General features: G+C 38.0%; 2 protein-coding genes across 3 annotated transcripts; both read left to right on the forward strand.

Annotated features, from left to right (window-relative positions):
• The first annotated feature begins 2,088 nt into the window (after window positions 1-2,088).
• Window positions 2,089-3,340, forward strand: LOC121948435 (C-X-C motif chemokine 10-like). The gene is made up of 4 exons (XM_042493831.2): window positions 2,089-2,282; window positions 2,416-2,536; window positions 2,782-2,859; window positions 3,044-3,340. Exons 1-4 carry the CDS (start codon window positions 2,219-2,221, stop codon window positions 3,117-3,119), a joined length of 339 nt encoding a protein of 112 aa, XP_042349765.1. The 5' UTR covers window positions 2,089-2,218; the 3' UTR covers window positions 3,120-3,340.
• Window positions 3,341-7,096: 3,756 nt separating this feature from the next.
• On the forward strand, window positions 7,097-17,613 carry LOC121947951 (putative monooxygenase p33MONOX). 2 transcript variants are annotated; one of them, XM_042493156.2, is made up of 8 exons: window positions 7,097-7,353; window positions 8,403-8,519; window positions 9,118-9,305; window positions 9,493-9,604; window positions 9,859-9,974; window positions 14,694-14,845; window positions 15,005-15,180; window positions 16,398-17,613. In XM_042493156.2, exons 2-8 carry the CDS (start codon window positions 8,492-8,494, stop codon window positions 16,601-16,603), a joined length of 978 nt encoding a protein of 325 aa, XP_042349090.2. In that variant the 5' UTR covers window positions 7,097-7,353; window positions 8,403-8,491; the 3' UTR covers window positions 16,604-17,613. The 2 variants fall into 2 exon arrangements, with proteins under 2 accessions (XP_042349090.2, XP_087937309.1); XM_088081183.1 differs by lacking the exon at window positions 7,097-7,353 and adding an exon at window positions 7,747-7,905.
• Window positions 17,614-17,959: the final 346 nt, after the last annotated feature.

Here is a 17,959-nt window from a genome sequence, read left to right on the forward strand (position 1 = left end):
AAGGCCACCCTCCCCAACACTTAAGGGCCTCTGTGCCCGTGCTGAGTAGACCCATTCTATGATCCATCCATTGTTTCACACCATGTAAACAGCTTTGGTTTTACTTACCCTGGTTTTTAGGGGACAGAGATAGATATCTGAAAAACAGGCCTTGTTAGATCAATACTATCTATTTTTGTAGTTAGGTGAATCTGCCAGCATAATGGTCAAAGTGCTTAATCTCTGTTACAATGTGGCATCACACGTGCTTTTTACTCAGTGCTGCCCAGTATAAAGACGTCTGGCCGTGTGTGCATGTGTGTAGGCAACCCCACTGGCTAGCAGTGGGATGCTGGGCTGTTTGTACGAGGCTAGAGTGTTAGGATGGAGAAAGACATTACATTATTAACATTTATTATTTATTTTTTTCTTATTGACAGTATGCCAGGAGTTGAGTGCTTCAGCTCTTACAGTAAGAATTCTGGCCCGTGAGCCACCAATTAATGTTTAGATTTTACAAAATAAAGTATATTTTCTGCCCTTTTTTTGATTGTTTGTTTGTTTCACCAAATTACGACCCCAAAACTGAGGTACATACCGAAGTGGGACATTTGTGTAGGATTACACCCCCAATTTGGAGATACAGTATTTGACTTTTACAGCATTCTTAAATAAATAGATAGATATACTTTATTGATCTCAAAACTGAGAAATCACCTTGCTTTGCCTTTAGGGTCCTTTATCATTCTTTTAACAGTCACCTGTTTTCGTTATTTACAATAATATAGTACATTCCAGGAAAAAAGGAGGAATTTTGTTGCCAAAGGGCAGAAGAAAGGAGAAGGATATCAAAAATAGGGAAGGTTAAAAAAAAGTGAAGTAACTTCAGTTAACTTCACTGTACAGAAAGTGAAAGAGGACATAAAACTGAAACTTAAGTTCAGACTATGCTTTCTGCTCAAACCAAGCCTTTCCTTTCAAACCTATGACCACAGAAAGGTCTGTCTGACTGAGGAGATAATATCTAACATCTTCAGAATATAATGAGTAAATTAAAATCAGAATCCATCATATTATACTGATAATAGTGACTTATTCACACCGCAAATGTCATGAAAGTGTAACTACCACGCAGCTACAGTGGAAAGAAATGAAAGCCTTTGTATTGTTCCAAACTCTCACACATTTTACTTGGTGCTGCAGGCGCTGAAGGTGTTAACCACTGATGCACATGAAATACATACATAGCCAGATGTTGTAAAGATCATCGGCCCACACTTTATAATACCAAATCTAAAAAAAGTCAATGCAAATCTCAACTGATTTGATAAAAAATGAATGTAGTATTGATTCAATGTACATGTCAAATAATTATTACTTTTATATTTTACTTTGTTTCTCTGATTATGACAGAAGAGACATAATCTGAAAAAATAATGATTGTGTTACTATTTTTTCACATATCAAAAACCAAACAAAAAAAGCCAGACAAGAAAGAGTTTAATAGCCTACAAAGGAATAACAAAATGCAGTGTCACACTAGGGACTATAGCTAATAAATGGGAATATTACAGTGTCTATGGGCCCCAAGCACTATACATGATCTTTGTATTAACCTTTTATTGTAAGTGAGAAATTAAAAAAGGTAACTCAAATGCCAGCATTAATTTAGATTTTTTTATATATATAAATCATTTCGACATGACCCTTTTGTTTGGATCTTTGTTAATCATGGCATTAAAAAAGGGAGCAACATGTCCGAATGGATTTGTTTTTAGGTCTGAAAATTTACACAAACAGTGTGGGTATAGGTTTGTTGTCATGGTTTAGTTGCACATGTAGACTCATAATTTAAACTGTTTTTGTGTTTTTTTCTCATTAGTCATATAACATGTACTTTTAAAATGTAGAATCTGGGTAGATTATTAGTAATATAACCACAAGAGAAGACAAGTGGAAAGAGCGAGTGTTTTTTTGTCTTTCGTGGGTTTTTTTTTCTCTTGTGGTTGTTGAAGTTTCACATTCCACTCTCCAAAAATTCCCATGATCACAGGAAGTATGATGAGGTTTGTGTCTGAAAAGAGTATTTAAGATCAGCCCCTCAGCCCCTACTCCTCACAGATCTCCTGTCAACAAACTTTGCTTGCTAATCTTTCAAGCTGCACTTCTGTCATCTCCACCACAAGGAACAAGATTTTTACTCGCACCAGTGACATCTTGACCAAAGAGGAAACCAACCATGTCCAGCATCATGAAAGTATTCCTTCTCCTGGCTGTCATGGTCTGCATTTCTAAAGCCCAGCGTAAGTTTTTATACTTTTTCTTCATTTTCTACTCTAACAGACAAAGTAGGGTTCATTTGTGCAGTGAAAAAGAATTTTAAAAAACTAATTAAATTGAATATTTGTTTGCTTTTTTCCCCTTTTCTCTCTCTAGACCGTCAAACGGGACAGCAGTGTCTGTGTCAGCGTGTCAGAAACAAAATCACCTCAATGTCTGACATAAAGGACGTCCAGATCTACCAAGCAACCATCTTCTGTGACAAAGTGGAGATTGTGTAAGACTTTAAAGTCTTTGATCAATGCAATATTGTGATATAAACACAAAAATAGATTTTCAAAATTGGATTTTTTTGTGCTAATAGGAGGTTTGTATTTTTCTTCAGTTAAAGTGAAAATTAAAATGAATTCTACTAAAACTTCGTCATAAGTCTACTTGCTGGAGTCATGCATGTGTCTGTTTATCTCCTATAGGGAAGAGAATGACTTAACCTGAGCTAATCTCTACTCTTCCTTTTAACAGTGTCACCAACAACAACGGCCTTCGCTATTGCCTGAACCCCAAGTTGAAGGCAGTGCAAAAACTCATGGCTTCTATCATGTAAGTAGATTTATAGACATGAATCCATGTCTCAATACGCTGACCACCCAATCACTAATAATATATATTTTTGTAACTGAATCACCATTTTTGATAGAAACAACTGAAATAAGTGGCATGATGTCTTCTCAGCACTGTTGTGATGTGTCTTATGTGTGTCCTTCTTGCTTTCTTGTCATTTCAGGAAACCAAAAACCTCCACCACAGTCGGGCCAACTGAGCCCTCTTCCACCACAGACTTTGGTTCCCCAGATCAATAAGAAGCTTAGATGACCTCTGACCCCCAAACAAAAGCACCTTGAGCGAATGTTGATGTGAAATGAATAAAATGTTTTATCTATTTATCTTCTATTTATACTATATCTCTGTTCTATATTATTTCATTTCATTCGTCTTTGTGAATAGCGTTATGTGGTGTAAACCAAGTTTTCTGAATTTTGAAAATTTCAGTGTTTTTTAATAAAAAAATTTAAAAATCTAAGGACCAGTGAGTAATTGTTTTCTCTTCCAAGCCTGATATTGTTTGTGCTATATCAACAGTGCTACCTTGTGGTTCAGAGCTGCTAATGCCAATGGCACTCATATAAATTTTTCATAGGGGTGGCCAGGTGGGGCCATTAGAAAAATCTTGGGTATGGCACACCAAAAGCAGAAGTCATAACTAGATGTCAGAAATTCGAATATACTCTCCATATATTAAATATTTTAAAGTGAATATTACTAATTATCTGATGTGCATAGGCTGATAGACTGAATTATTATTTTGAGCTCCACAACAATTCTCTTTCTATGTGTTATGTATCTATACAAGTTGGGTGAATTATTGTTCTTCAAATAATATAGTTGTCCTTAAAAAGATAAATATACAGCTTTAATTTGAAGGTGTAAAGTGGTTGTAAGGAACAAAACATTTTCTGTGAACGAGCCTTCTCAAGTTTAGAGAAAGACTTGTGGATATCCATAGAATGCATTTTCAATCAGATATCTTGAGGTGAGACTTCAAGGGACCCCATTATGGTCATGGCCAGTTGTTACCTTAGCCTTAAAAGAACCATAGCCTTAAAAGACCCAACGTGGTTTGTACCAAAGCCTTAGGCTGTCTAGTTACAAAGGATGTCGCTACTTTTAGACTTGCTTAAAAATGAACTGCACCACAGCCTCTTTAAGACAGTAGTATTATTGCAGGTTTGGGGACAGTGGGGCACAGCTATTGTAGCGGAGGGCCATAGCAATAGATTTTTGTTTGTTTGTTTGTTTGTTTGTTTGTTTTTGTCTCACTTATTTCTATAGCTATTATTGCCATTTGTTTCTTTTGTATTGTTATTGTTTGTTTTCATCTGATCATGCCTTGTTAAGCACTTTGGGCTGCATCTTTGCATGAAATGTGCTGAATAAATATTACAAAATTCTTGTTTTATTGTATTCTCCAGGAGACCAGGAATCTCAGCAGCCTGACCCTCCACCCAATATTCTACTGAATAAAAAAAATCTGTTGAATCAGTGTGAAAAAAATATGTACATTGGCTGCACATATTAAAATCATGTTGATTAAATATGATTTATTCATGTTCAATATAATAATAATAATAACATTTAACATAAGACTTATTAAATAGATTTTCAGTTGTTGTTTAAAAACACTCACAGAGCCCGCTTCTCTTATGGCTTTTGGAAGGTTGTTCCATATTTTGGAGCATAGTGAACAAAAGCTGCTCTGCCTATTTTCTTGCGTGTATGATTGCGTGTATTTAAAAACCCAGCAATAGAGGATCTGAGAGCTTGTGAGGGAATATAAAATGATAGAGAGTCTGCAATGTAGGCCAGTCCCAAACCATTAAGAGCTTTAAAAACAATTAAACAAATCTTTAAATCTATTCTAAAAGATACTGGGAGCCAGTGGAGTGAAGCTAAAACCAGGGTTATGTGCTCAATTTTCCTTCTTACTGAATACTGAATTCTTCTTTGTTAAAGTAACATAACTTTTCCATGTCAATTTCAAGAGCTTTTATTGTATTAAGTATATTATTGTCACTTAAACCAAAATGACTACTTAATGTACGCAATGTTTTTATGTTCAATCAACCTAATCTGCTGTCACGCCATTGAGTCATAAAGTTTAAACATGTTTTGTTTATCAAACTAACATGATAATTTCTACAATCTGCTTTCTGATTGAAGTATTTTATATTTGCATTATATTATCATATTATTATTTTTATTATATTTCATTATTATTATCATTATACCTGGGCCTGGTGTGTAAGTGATGAGTATGTGCAAAAAGAACATGCATACACCATTTCCACACACACACAAACTGGTATTTAATGTGTGCACCTTTTCCTTTATACACCCCAGTTCATTGTTCCTGAAGAAGCTGTTTGCCCCTTCTTTCCCAAACTTGTATGAACTTGTGCATTTACATTAACTCACTCAAGTTGATTATCTTGGGGGGCATCTTGGGTGACAATCTTTAACTATGACTGATTTCAAAAGCTCTATTTACCATCATCATGTTAAGAGCTGTGAAAAAGGGAGATTATTTAACAAACAAATATTCAACTAGTGTATACCACCCAATTCATTTGTTTGAGCTGAATAAAACATGTTTTGTCAAAAAAGTCTTGCCTTCTGAAAACAGCCTCAACATCAGCCAAGGAGCATTACACACTGTACCAATTCCTTTCTCATGTCAGAGGATTTTCCAGGACATCCAGGCAGCATCAACAAAGCTGCATCTGACTCTCTGTAACTCAGTAAGAAGCTTAGGAGACAGGGTTGCAGCCTAACAACACAGGCACATCCAACTAATGTAGATTTGAAATTAATCAAACTTTTTGTCCACTTATCTTTTGTTATCTTACTTAAAACAAGATAAGTATCAGCATGTTGTCAATTTCATTGTTGTTAATAATGCTTAAAAAAAAATCCAGAAGCCATAAGTAAATGTTTGTGGTTTGAAGTCTGTTACTGTTTGTGTCCTAAACCAACAGTGCTATCTTGTGGCTCAGAGCTGCCAATGCAAGAAATACAGTATTTGTCAGGTCATGTATCTTGTGATCTCATGCAAAATTAGCCTGGGAGTAACCAGTTAAGGTACCTTGTAGACACAGTTAATGGGTTCTTTAGTACTAATCAACATAAACAAATATCTGCATATGTGTTCTGACATTGTACCGGCACTTACATGTATCAGATACCAGGAGCACGAAAGCTACACGCAGACTCTGAGATTACAAGGTGAATAACCCACCAAACACCATGTGTTCACGTTGAGTGACGACAGGGGTGTCTCAGATCAGTTGAGTCTCATAGGCTGTAATCCTCCACACCCCCTCAAATACACACACACACACACACACACACAAACACACACACACACACATTGGCATTCATCCCCTGGAGACCCTAACCTCAATCCTAACTATTAGCATGCATAATCCTAGCGCTACCATGACTTACTGCCTGCCCATCTCAGTTTTGTAATGTGACATTTGAGTTGCCCTGGTTTAAATATACTTTACACAAGCAATTAAGTATAACTTTGAGGTGCTTGTACTTTTACTGAATATTTCATTTTTCTGCTACTTTATATATACTTCTACTTCACTGCACCTCAGAAGCAAAAGGTCTAGGCTACTTCTTACTTCATTACAAGTGGTTGATAAGTTTCTTTCCAGATCCAAATTACTGTAATAACACCAAATATAATCAACAAGTAAATTAACATATTATATCAAGAAAGTGTTAATGATTCATAGCGGGATTTCACAAGCTGCCCAGTGGCTTATAGTAGGATTAATATTATACAAAGGTGTGTTTGTTGGCTATAATACACACACACACACACAGAGAGAGAGAGAGAGAGAGACAGAGAGAGAGAGAGAGAGAGAGAGAGAAAGAGACTATCTGCAATATTAAAATGATGTACACATTCACGCATAAATAATCACAATTGAATTGCATAAGATAGGTCTACATTATACTTCAAAAGACCATTTTGCATGATAAGTAGTTTTTGGTACTTTACAGTAATTGTATGTTGAATGCAGGACGTTTTATTATAAGTATGTCTAATATCTGTTTGGTTTTTTTTAATTATTTTTACGCTGTGGTATTGTGAGCGTAAAAGACCTCAGTTATTGTCCCATCACTGCCTGTTGGTATTGTTGCTCAGTAAACGTTACTCTTCTCGTTTGCATTTACGTTGCACCACTTCCCAAACAGGCTGCGGGCTCCAAGTTTCGGATGATCACTTCCGCAGGCTCGGTTGTCGGAAAGGTGCGTTCACTGGAGTCTTGTGGCGTGTGAACGCGGCGCTCAGCGGTCTGTTTACACTCTGCATGTCCAAAAGTCATGGATGAACCAACCGATGAGCAAACATATAGGCTTCAGTGTTTGTTCGTTCAGTCTGTCAAGTCGGCGTCATTGTGGCAAAGAAATCAGTGCAGCTGTGGAATAATTTCGGCAGGACAGGAGAGGAAATATTGACAGGTGAGTGTTAAATATACTGCACGACAAGTGTATTGTCTATTGTACTTCATGTAAATGCTGCAAAGTGAACATTATTATTTTAAATGACAATGAAAATTAACGTGTAGACAATATGGAACATAGGTTACCAGTTAATTCATGTTTAAATACTCGACAGGTTTTAGTAGCCTACTCAGGTGGCCTCGGTAAATGTAAATTGTTATTATCCTAAAGGCTAATTATAGTTTACAGATTTTTTGGTCGTTATTCCCACACGCCCATGTTGGCGTGACTTCGGTTCCTGTTTTTGCAAGTCACTGTATCTGGCTCCCCACAGTGCTGACGTGAACAGCAGCAGTTCGGTTAGATGTCAGCTGTCTGCAAAGTAGACCAGAATAGGCTACAAAATGCCACCGGTCCAGATCTGCAAACTGTGAAATCTACCGGCATTAACATGATGGTTTTGCATACAGCGCACGGTCATTCATTTAAGCGAGGGAGATGCAGGTGGATTGCAACGGAAAGTGAGCTCAGACAAGGCTGATAAAGAGCACTGATAACAGAGGTAGACAGGTACACCATAATGCAAGACGAATGACTGTTGCTTTCATTGTATTTTATGCCACAATGACTGTTGCTTTCATTGTATTTTATGCCACAAGGAACTAATGACATGCTCCATTCTATTCTACTATTTCCATAAATCAAAAAGTTTCATTTTCTTGTGAAAATGAGCCTGCTTTAATGCACAGTTGTTGTTGTTTTTTCTTTGCTTTTGGCAGAGGAGAGTCTGGTAAATGAGGATGACTCTTACATAAACTGAAATTAATGACAGAGCTGTAACCAGACTCTTTGATTCTATTTGGAGCAAGTCAGTAACAGGACACTATGCACTGTCCAAAGTCAGTCTCTGACGTGTTTCATGCGCTCATAAAAACACGCAAGTAACATTTAGGAACCTCATTTCTGACTGACATCAATGTTATGTTGCATGACACACTTTGCTTACAAAGGAGCAGTCATTTATACGTGCATCCTTGTTCAACACTGTGTTATGTTGTGTGATTAAGTGTTCGGGAGCCCAAAGCCAAGCAGAGTGGACCTTTACACCTTCAACCTACAATCTCTTGTGGTCAGCTCCATCTGATCTGGTGTCCAGATGACCTCACAACAGGGAGACATTCCAGGTAATGCAGTCAATAAGAATTTGGTGTGGTTTCTTAACATTTTTTAACTCTCTGAAACCTGGAGCAACATTACTTTTTATGCTGCTGTCAGATACCTTTCACAAGTATTTAAACCTTTGAACCCTGAATAAATGGGTGCAATGACTTTCAAAATCATGGGGGAAAAGTCATGAAACAGTTTGGTAAGAAATGTTCCACAAAGTGCAAGAAACTAATAGAATTAGATTAATATCTTTAAAAAAGCAGGAGATTTTTTTTTCTGGAAAAAAAGGAAGAAAAAAACTATGGAAAAAATATAAATACATTCATTATGATTACGTATTTAAAATAAAATTACACTATTATTATATTTTTAAAGCATTTTTTTCCAAGTGTTGTCTGCCCTGCTTGTTATATTTGGTGTTTCTTCTTTTCTTTTCTTTTACGCTAATTTTCTGGTAATTTTCTTGTACTTTTTGACAAATTTCTTCTTTTGTTGCTCATTTCCTTCTCTTGTTTTTGAAAGAAATCAAGCCAATTTGCTCAGGTTTCAAAGGATTCACTTGTAAAAGGATTGCTGTTTTTGTCCTAAAATTTCTTCTGTACTCTCATTTTTCAGCACTTGAGCCTGGCACGTCGTCCGGGCTCTTTAATGCTTTCTCGTCTCCCATTGGAATGCCTCGGCGCAATGTCAGCTATGACGATCTCATGGATGCACCCATACATTCACCCCCTTCAGACTTCAGTGTCAACATCTTATGGAAGGACCCTGTAATTCCACAGCACAAGTTCAGGAACACTGCAGAGGTGATTTCCCGTTTGCTTTGAGTATCTGGTTCACATTGTTCTGAACTGGTCACCTGAACAAAATGCTGTTTGTATTGGCTTGTGTGAAACTTCCTGAAGGTGCCAGCCTGGGCACATTTGACTAGCTCCTCTTTGTAATGTAACCAGTTTGCATGATAATCATGACTGTGTTCACTTGTGTGACCAGGAAAGAGAGAGTGGTGGGAAGATGTTGACGGTAGATGCAGCAGTGCCTGTCAAGTCCCCAGTGCCTGTCGTGAAAGCCAAAGCCACCTCTTTGATGAACTCACTTATGATCAGTAAGTCAACAAAACAAAGAAGAACATTAATTTATTTGAATGTCTAAGACATTCAAGATACAAAGGCACAGACAAACTAAGTTTCTTTACTACATGTCCCAGAATTACGTAAGCTGCACCAAATGGCCGCTGCCTTGGCTGCCAGATTTGGAAAAACAATCTTCAGCGTATCAGCAGGATGTAATGGAGTGCAGCATGTTAAAACACTGACTCATATTGTCTTCACTGTTGACTGTGTGCCCATCCTCCCTCAGAGCAGACCCATGAGAACCTCCAGAAGTTTGAGCACCAGGCAGGGCTCACCGATGCCGGGTATTCTCCCCACAAGGGGCTCTCTACTGAGGAGACCCGCCTTTACGGCACATTGCCAGTGAGTATGAACACATGTGAGGTACAAGCCTTGATGTGGCAAGGAGCAGTGTAAGTTTTATCACTGCAATGAATAACTGAAAATATCTCTTTCCACCTGAAGGTGTGAGAAGTGTGTTAGAGGGCAGCACAACTTGAATAAAAGTGAAAAAAAAAACACACAAAAACAGAAAAGATCTCCTATACACTCTCTTGCTTACTGCTGGTTTATTACAAACTTCAGGTGCAAATGAAAGATCACAGGCATGATCTTCATCAGATATACCTGACGAACCTGAACAGGTGTGTCTGATGGTGAAGTGTAACCTCATTTTGGTATTGTTTGTATGTTGGATTTGAGCCTTATTTACACCTAATTGTTAAAGGGACACTTAGGTATTTTTTTTAGCTGGACCCTATTTTCGAATGTTTTTGTGTCTATGTGAATAACAGAGACCACAAATAATTTTTGAAATTGGTCAAGTGTTGAGAGAGCCGCAGTGGCAAAACAGGCTGCAGTGTAAACCCTGTGGGAATTTAAGCAGAGTAATTACATTCACCAAAAGTGCTTGTTTTTGCCACTGAAAGGCTCACATTGTTATCGGAAGTGACGAATAACATAACAGAAAGGACCCTACAGAGAAATGAAATGTTGTTCCTTACATTTTGCCCCTCTGTTTGTCATTGTGACCAAGTCTAACTCAAAGAGAATTCTTGTTTTAAAATGTCATGGAAGGTGTCAATGGTGGAAACATCAGTGAGAGTTGAAGAGAGGTGTGCGTGTTAGAGTGTGTTGTGTCGGAGTACAGAAAGCACTGTCTAGTGTTGTCAGTGTCACGGCTGAATATGTAGCTGATTTTGACTATGGGAAAAAGTCTGCAAGATATCAGAACAACTCTTCTCCCTCAGAGAGACATGGTCACAATATCAAACAGACCAGCAGAAAGTTAAAAAAAAAAGAAAAAAATGTTTCACTTCTCTGTGGAGTCTTTTCAGTGCAGTTATCAGACATGTTCAACAACAACATGAGCCTGTCAGTGACAAAAACTAACACTTTCAGTGGATGTAAACTGATGTTCTGTGATTGCTTTAGATTGCAGCCTGTTTTGCTGCTATGACTCTCAATACAGGAACAATTTCCAGAAGTGTTTTTGTTTCCAATAGCAGTTTAGACACAAATATGTGGGGAAATGAGGTCTTGGAGAAATACCAATGTTTCCCTTTAACTTAGGCTTTTTATATTTGCCACTTTTTATTGCAACTGCTATGCAGCTATTTTCCTTAGGATGAATAAAATTTGATCTTATTAGGCTGTAACAAACCAGGAGTAAACATGAGGTTGTTTTTTTTATCTGTTTGTTTTGTTTTTTACTTTAATTCACATTTTTTTTCTACCACCAGTGAACTGTTGGCAAAATTTAGTTTTTTAGATTTCAACAAATTGCTGAAATGTGGTTTGGAAGTGTGAAATTGCTACGCAAGCTCTGGAAATTTGTTTTCATGACCATAGTGCAGTCCATTAACACCCCTTGCGCACTGACAGCAAGACTACATCTCAGTCATCAAGCTATGACTTGCAAAAAAAAAAAAAAGAAAAAAAAAGAAAAACAAAATTGAGTGTTAAATATTAACTATCTGTAAGGATGAAATGTTAGGCTTTATCTTCTGACCATGGGTTCAGATGGAAGTTTAGCAACGATTGCTGTCAGTGCACAAAGGTTGTGTTTTTTTTTTCCTAAACTTGGCCAGCTTCTCTGCCCAATATGCCACCTCCCTCCATGCTCATGTTTCAAGTGCTCTCAGCTGACCTGTCACAAGGAAAACAACATAAGGCCACACAATGTTGTGATGCTGAACACTCAAGGTCAGAAGCACATAATGAAGGATACTAAAGGAATCATGGTGTCCGTGTTATTACTCAAAACAAGCTATAGGTTGCCTGTCATTGATTAGCCTGTTTACTGACTGCAGGGTAAAGATGGGGGAAAAAAACATCTTGGTAAACAAATTACATAATCAGCTCTGTGCAGGCTCCGCAGACAGGGGCTTCTGGCAGTAATGTTGCCAGGCAACGCCCTGAAATGGCTCGAGCCCCCTTATTTTCTCAAATGGACCAATCAGCGAGCTGCTTACAAATGAGACGTTTGTCGAGGCCCACAGCAGTGTGTACAGACGCCATCCTTTGTCGTTTCGAGAAAAAAAAGTGTTTAAACAGCTAATTATGGACAAAATCAAAGCATCCAACGGACGGGAACGTCAAAGAAATCATATCATAAAAAGGTATGTCAAGAAACGATCGTATTTAGCCCTAGCTAAATTGTACATTCCGACCGGAAAGCAGGCCGGTAGCAAAGCAACATCGTAGACTAGCTAGCATTGGAGCTAACGCGAGTAAACAAACCAACGAAGAGTTCTTCATAACGTTTACTCTTACTACATCTGCTTTAGTTAAACTACTGTTGGTTTAATAGCAGATTTAGAATCACAAAGACTGATATAATAGCTCAGTATTCAAGCAACCTTAGCACAGTATGTATCTCTATCGGTTTATAGGGTAAAAAGACGTCAGTTGTCATGTGGCAGTTTATCCACGGTTAGCTTAGCATCCGCGAACCAATGTTAGCCCTTCACATAACGGTAATTTTGCCAACGTCAAATAAGAATAAAAATTACATTAAAAAAGTTTCCCAGAGACTTCTCCCATTTTTAAACAATATAAACACAAGCCTGGGCTTGTGTCCTTCGTGTATTACCAAGTAAGATAACTATATGTTAACACAGTTGAGGAAATGAATTCGCTGCAGTTCCACTGACTTTCACATTTGCTCGGATTTTTAAAAACATAATCCACACTAGCCCCGCTTCTGCCTGCCTTGTGCTATCATAAAGTGATAATAGAAATTGTATTTGGAAGTACTCAAACTTTGTTATTTTAGCGCAAGGTTGCAATAATTATACATAGTCTGTTTACTCCTAAGCAGTCTGTTTATTAAATACTACCAGAGTAGACAATATGAAATTTACAGTATTTTGCTGTATTTACACTACGTTGCATTAAAGACATGCCCAAAGCTCAATATTTATTGTCGTTCTTTAATACTGACAGATTTTAATCTACTATGCCATGCCTTCTGGAAAACGTCTGGATTTGGGATGGTTTTACTTTTACTTTTCAGCCTGACAGTTATCCCAGATACATTGCCAATGCAGTGAAATCATATTTGGAGAATAAAACAGCAGATGAAAAACTCACTGTGATGGAGTGTCCTCCACAGACTCCACATGTAAACTGTAGAAGCATAACCTGGACAGAGAAAGGAAATAAAAACAGTTCACGTCTAAAGAAAGCTCTGGGAAGTGCTAAAGCAGGTTGAGATTATTTAAGAAAACTTCAAGATAGTCTGCCCAAGAGATTTCAAAAGGAGCAATGTATATCCTTTAAGTAGGTTACAATTAATTTTTACCTCAAGTCTGAAGAAGCCAGTTTATTCAGAGGTTTTGGTGTTTTAATATATTGTACATGTTCCCTATGTTTTTTGTTTGTATCTTAATGAAGAGGCTAGAAAACAAATATATAAATATCCTCATTACACCTTTGCTAAAACAACACATTTATGGTGGCCTAAGACTTTTGCACAGTACTATGTACCTGCCTTTCTTTTATAAATAGGATGAGAAAGACAGCGTTGAACATGTGATTATTGGGATTTCTATGCCCTCCACCTTTTAATCCACTGACACAGTTTTAACTGCCAAAATGTTGTTGTACCCTAATTTGGAATATGCTGGATGGTGTCCAGCTGGGTTGGATCAGTGATGATATCCAGCAGGTTACATACCCAAGGTTTCCGCAGGGAATTTAAAGACATGTTGGCATTTCATTTTATTCATTTGCAGTCTGCCATTGCCCTGAGCACAATACAGGACCACTACAATACTGATACATGTTTGGAAGGATGCTCAACATATGGATAGGAATATACTTACATTGAATGGAAACTGAACATTAAAATATTCTTCCAGAGTTTCTGAAATAAATCTAAATGTCAAGGCAAGTATGGTTGAACATGTATTTGGTTGCTTTATCAGAATGTAAAACTTGGTTTTGAATATTTATTGTTTGAGTAAAAGAGGTGTAATGCAAAGGTTATATTCAGCTGGACTTGTGGTTTGCAGGTGTTGCAAGTAGAGCAGCCAGTTTTCTTAATGAGTTTCAAGCAGTTTATATTCATTACAGTAATGAACTTTTTAAAACATGCATGAAGGCTGCAATGTTTAATATTGATGTGTTTCATGAAATCCCCCAAACTTATCACAGAGTGGTCCTCTCTCTGTGCCCCTGCCCCAACTCTCTCTCTCTCTCTTTCCCACCTAGACCACATGCTCAAAGGTGATAGGATCTGAGGTTTTGTGACGCACATTATTTTTTTTTGGTCTGCAGGTGCAGAAAAACAGTTCTGACCTTTTTCATTGTGTATTCAGGACATGTTTGCTATTTAAATAAGACCAATGCATTTGTCACAAACATGGGCCGTTAGTCCAACATGGACATGAGGGGAAATAAAGATCAGAGTTTTGCTGCTTGTAGAGGGTGCACAAGTCCAAAGTTAACAACCCGCCAGCCATGGTTAAGAATGTTAAAACCTTTGTAATTACTTTTGAATGTACAGGTTGATTCTGGGTCAGTGAAGATAATTTGTTCATTGTTTGTTTAATTGCTTGTTTTTTCCTGTCTGTGCAGAAGTTGAGAATGCCAAGCGGGGACTTCAAGGAGGACAGGTGTACAACATCAGGACAATCCACCCCAAGTGGCACCCCATCTGTCACCCCCTCCGTCACCCCCAGTGTCACCCCCTGTGTTAGTCCCCACACATCACCGGCTCTAAGTCGCAGGTAGGTATCATGCTGCTGAAATGCTATGTTGGAATCAGTGGCACCAGAGTCCTTAATTAAAACATGCTTCATTTCCCAAAATGGCCCATGTTTTGTTATGGCATATCCTTTCTGTGTATGCTAGTATATTAATGTGTTACTCTTGTTTTGCGGGAATAGGAGCTGGTTCCAGCTGAGCCCTTCACCTTTTCTTACCACCCCAGAGCTCAACAGTCCCAACCCCAGCACAGACATGGGAGGAAATGAGGGAGGAGGAGGAGAGAGGTGGAGCTTCTTTGGAAATCGACCTGTGGTACAGAAGTCCCCCACTGACCCTGGCTGTGAAACCAGCACAGGTAAGAGATTTATATCAAGTCCTGCATTCGGATCTTGACTGTATTACAGTCATTTTTTTACAGTACAAACAGACAGTAGTCAGCAGAGAATCTCAGAGCATTATCTTGAACCCCAACGGTTCCAACATAAGGGTGTTTTGCAGTCTCTGGGACATAAAAAAGCGTCAGGTATGATTTTAAAAAAAAAAAAAAAGTTTGAATGGTCAGGGGACAGAAGGTGAACAAACAAACAAACAAACAAACAAACAAACCAAAAAAACAAAACAACTGCATTCAAACCATAACAATCTCCAAAGAAGTTGTCAGTGTAGAATTCATGAGCGCGCAAGAACAGTGATACGGACGCAGATAGTTTGAAGATGAACTGCAACTGTAACATCTGAAGGCAGTGCACCAGCTACGACTGTCACCGTTACAATGGCATCCCGAAAAAAGCCACACCAGCATAAACCTAGTGCAGAAGGCACAGTGACAAAGAAGAGGACAACAATCCCACACCTCCCCCCATACAGATGCGACAATAAAAAAGGTAAATATATGAATTGTAATATTTGAGCTAGTAAATGAATATGTGCTTTATGTAAAAAAAACAATCCTTTCACAATGTGACTTACTTTATAATGTATATAATTTTCATGATATTCTATTCATGCCATACATTACTTTTAATTGTTAAAATAGCTTTATGGGAGAAAACTGATATTTTATAACTGGGACGCCCAGCATTTACTTTGGGAATGTGGTGAAAATTTTATCTGACTCCATGCCACAACAGACTGGTGAGGCCCCGCTGTTTGTTTTTGCGGTGTTGGCATTCAGCGCTGGTTCCAACGATGAACCCAATGAACCCTGGTTGGAAATGAACAGCTCTTCAAGCCAGCAGGGATTTCCAGTGACAGGGTTGGGCTTTGTTGAGGACTCAATCTGCGATCCAAATTTGAACAACAGGATGTCTCAGTACCCAAAAATCAAAATGGGGCCTTTTTATCATTTGTATAACTACACAGGAGCTATTTTGTTTTAATACATAGACCAACACGGGACAAACAATATGTGTAATTAATGTTTTGTGAGTCCTTTTTTTCACATTTGGGAAACCACACCCAACCGTAAGGAGGTTAAAGTAACTTAAATATGAAGACACGAAAGATGTTCTCTTTATAACAGCTGGAGTTTGGTCATTAACATCATCTTCCACCTCCTCGTCTCTCTCGCAGGCTTCTCACTGCAATCCTACTTCGGTATGCAGAAATCCACTACCATGGATGGCACCAAACCCCAGGTCAACTTCAAGGTAGACGACCCTGCCAACTTCATGCCCCCCAAAATTGAAATCTCGGGCATCGAGGCCAAGCGAGCGCCAACACGGCCACACAAACTTAAACCCCGGGACATGAATGTTTTGACACCTTCGGGCTTCTGAAGCCATGCCAGCTGTGCAGTAGCACCTCTGAACCACACATTTTTTCTCCCTCTGGTTGCTCATTTACCTTCTCGTTTTTCTCTGTCCCCTCTGCCTCCCTGCAAATTCACTGAGGCTGAGAGGAATGAGGACCACCTTTAGTATTAGCCTACCAGCCCCAGAGACATCACTGCACTGATACTCCTCCCAGCTGACTTACTCTGATGGATTACCATCTTCTATTATTCCCCTTCCTGTCTCTTCCAGCTCGTTGGTCCAAATAAAACACCATATGAAGAAGCTTCATTTGCCATCCCTTAAGATGTTATTGCTTTGTCTTATTACTGTCATTCTGTCACGTTATGGGTGCATCGGCGTGCATTGCCTTGTTCCATAGTAAACGAAGGCATGAGATGGAAGTTGAAATATCTTGTCAGTCCTTTGCTCAAGCTAATTACCTAAGCATTGCCTCTCATAAAACTGACAAGGTATTTCGATTCATAATGCTCATTTGCTTCATTTTTTTTTATTTTGCAATTAACAGATTTCTAGTAGTGTAGTGCTTTTCTCTGTGAGCATGCAGAGTTTAGTGTGGGATGACTGAAATTGTGCCTAAACTTGCAGCGTGTTTGCTTTTGCAGCGTGTTTGAGTACAGTTCTTTTTTTTTTTTTCAATTATATGGATGAGCATCTTATTTTGTGAGAGTATGACTGATGACCTGAAGTGATTTTTTTATTATTATTATTTCAACTTAAGTATTTTAATATTGTTCTGCTTTAAATCATCACTCATTCTAAACAGTAGATATTATGTTGGATTTATCACATTTTGTTGTATTGCGTCACAATTTTGTTCCAACGCGCTTTAAAAATACAAAGCATTGAAGTGGTCATTTTCATATTAGCATTTTCTGTGTCATAATACAGGAATCTCTGCTGTTATTTGAAGATGTTGATGAATTCCAGTAATTGCACAAGGGAGATGATCTCCTACTTACATATGTAAATAAATCTGATACTAACAAGCAAAATGGTTCTCTGGATATTTTCTTTGTGTAACCATATGGAAATATAACAAGCAGCCTACTACTATACCATACTCTGCACACCTTTGTGTCTACAGAGTACACAATAATTCACAAATTAATTCTGTGTGTTAAACATTGTGCTTTTTTTAATTGTAGAGACACAATTTTGTTATCAGAAGTATCATGGCAATTGTGTCTCAAAAGACGAGTGTTCTTAAGTGACCCTTTTAGAGCTCTGAGTGTCGCAGTGGGCATTGTCCTTTGGTTGCCTGGCAAATCAAACTAAAGCAGAATATTAATTGTGCTGTGAAAGTGCAGCCTTATCTTATGCTTAATATATTTTTATTAT

The sequence above is a fragment of the Plectropomus leopardus genome, chromosome 8 (genome assembly GCF_026936395.1).
Source record: "Plectropomus leopardus strain MGB_pleo_1.0 chromosome 8, ASM2693639v1, whole genome shotgun sequence".
NCBI classification, from domain to species: domain Eukaryota; kingdom Metazoa; phylum Chordata; class Actinopteri; order Perciformes; family Serranidae; genus Plectropomus; species Plectropomus leopardus.